General features: G+C 25.2%; 1 protein-coding gene across 1 annotated transcript; it reads right to left on the reverse strand.

Annotated features, from left to right (window-relative positions):
* Positions 1-447: 447 nt before the first annotated feature.
* On the reverse strand, positions 448-2,276 carry LOC132922741 (uncharacterized). The gene is made up of 3 exons (XM_060986412.1): positions 2,116-2,276; positions 1,870-1,996; positions 448-906 (listed from the first exon to the last, which is right to left on the reverse strand). Exons 1-3 carry the CDS (start codon positions 2,161-2,163, stop codon positions 761-763), a joined length of 321 nt encoding a protein of 106 aa, XP_060842395.1. The 5' UTR covers positions 2,164-2,276; the 3' UTR covers positions 448-760.
* Positions 2,277-2,693: the final 417 nt, after the last annotated feature.

Below are 2,693 nucleotides of genomic sequence, written 5' to 3' on the forward strand. Positions count from 1 at the left end.
TTGAAAACATTTCTATGTAAACTATTGTATAGAATAAATAGCAATACATTTTAAAACTATTAAATTAAACTAGTAACCTAGTATTATAAATTATTTTTATTATTATTGAACTGATTAAAATTTAAATATTCTGATTTTAATTTTGATTTCAACCTTTTATGAAGAAATTTATTTTAAATATTGGCAGTTCAGAAAAATTCATCCAAATTGCTAACCAAAACCTACTTAAACAGAGAATAAGATTTTTAATTATTGTTGATAAAGAATTGTACACATAATTTTGAAAATGTTATATTCGTTGGAACCATTTTTAACTCTATAAGTAATGTATTATAAAAATAATTATTTACTGGCATTGTAATTAAATCAAATAGGCATAATATGAATCTATTGTATTTTTATGTTTATTAAAACAGTACTATGATAAATAAATAGTTAACACATACATATGTTAATAATGCATTTTATTGTTATTATTATTGTTGTTGTTGTTTTATAATACAAATTCCATACAAAGATAATATCAGTTTTAGAATGTATTATTTTAATATTAATAATAATATTAAATTAATATTTATGAACTTTTAATTTTAGACTTACATATATATGAAGAATAAATTGTATAGCATTTTTTACAGTTATAAAATAGTCATTCAAATTAAATATATTTATATATTTTGAATAGCAAGAAAATTATATTAAAAAAAAGCTTTTGTATTTGTATTGATATTTTTCTACTTTTTCGATTCAAACTATGATGTTAAGCATTTTGCACATCTGTATTTATCTCGTCCATGTTACTTTTTATCGAATCTTTAACACTAGATGCCATATCTCCCATGGAATCTTCCATGCTGGATATTCCCTCCTTCATTGATTCAGGTTCTGAAGGTAGATAATCAGATACTATTGAAAAATAGATAATTTGAAAATTAATACTTAGTCACTATCATATAATCTATGTACTTATCTTCTTACTAAACATAATAATTTCTACTTGTGCTTACTTACTACTTATATATTAACTTTAAGACATTGCAATAATCAAATTAAAAGAACTTTCAGTCATTAAACTTGGATTACATTTTTCAAAAACCGATTAAACCAATTAACCTAATCTTAGGAGTTAGGACAGCAGACACCGTCAGAAGCAGCAGTGACCTGGTCAGAACTAAAAAGAACTACATTCAAATTGGTAATAAAAAAAGATAATTGGAAATAGTTGTCCTCAGATATATTATGCTAAGCTGGACCGGTCAGAGGGTCCCATTGGCTTCTGCTAGAAATGGAAACCGAACACAAAATAACCAAAAGGACAACCTAGGCAACAATACAGAAATAGGACCACCTAAAGAATTATCAGTTATCACTATTAGAAGTGTAATGGAGAATAATTATCGAATGAAATTAATAGATGAAGATGATTGGTAGTTGCGGCAATGGATCACAGAAAGCTTTAGAAAGCCAGAAAGAAGTTTGCACCTATCACTTGCCTATTGTAAATTATAATGTAAATGTTATAATTTGTCTTGTATGTATAGGTAATATTCAGACTTGTATGAAAATGCATTTAAGTATTTAACTATTGAACCAGGTGCCTTCAGAAGAGTTGTATTGCCCTTTATATAGTTGTGGATCTGATCACCATTAGAAAAATATTAAATACAATTTTAAAAACTGTGACATCAGACATAATATCTTACACATTTACATAATATAAATATGAGTTGAACTTGTATATCTTTACTTTAAAATTTTGAATATAATTTAACTGAGTATAAATGTATTTTGTTATAGTGCATATGTGCTCTCTGATAAAATATTACTGTACAAGTAAAATATTTGTAGGGATGTAAATTATGTACTCACATGGTTCCGAAGGTGTAAGTGCTTCAACCAACGAATTGTATGTATCTTTAGTATAGTCATACATATCACTCGCTATGTCTTTTACATCACTATATAAAGTATCTGGAGCACAATCTCCTCGTCCAATCTAAATCAACGATAAAATATTTTACATAATTGTATTGATGATATTAATATTAAAAAAAAAAATATGAACAATTGTGTAAATTAATTATTATTTTAACAAACAAAAAAAATATATCTCACTTGGCAAGAAATACCGATCAACAACACAAAAGCTAAAGCAAATTTCATGATTATTTTTGAAATTGTTACTATGTAGTATGTCACTTGTAAGTTTCTAACGAATTTGAGAGTGTCTATGACATTTTATTGTATTTATAGTAAAATGAGTATCTGTTTAAGGTATTTTTAATATTCAAAGACATGATTACACTCAGCACTTATGTACACATACTTTCTGAATACAGACTGTAATAATTTAAATATGCTTAGGTATACGCACTTTTTGAATCAACAGTCAATGTCGTATAAAATTTGTTCTATACCTAATATTACTATGCAATGATCTAGAAATAAACAACTCACTACTTTTTGGTTCGTGAGTAATTCATAATCTTACAAGTATGATTTGTATGTAGTTGTATAGAACATAAGTACAACATTTAATATCCAATAATAGTTATAAAAACTTATAAGAAAACCTAAACAGGTATATCAACAAAAATAATTATTTTATGTTGCCTACTGTTCATCAACAAATTATAATTATAGCATTAACATTTTTATTTTTAACAATTTATCAAAGAAACTAATAAAAATAT

This window comes from Rhopalosiphum padi, chromosome 2 (assembly GCF_020882245.1).
Source record: "Rhopalosiphum padi isolate XX-2018 chromosome 2, ASM2088224v1, whole genome shotgun sequence".
Lineage (NCBI taxonomy): Eukaryota > Metazoa > Arthropoda > Insecta > Hemiptera > Aphididae > Rhopalosiphum > Rhopalosiphum padi.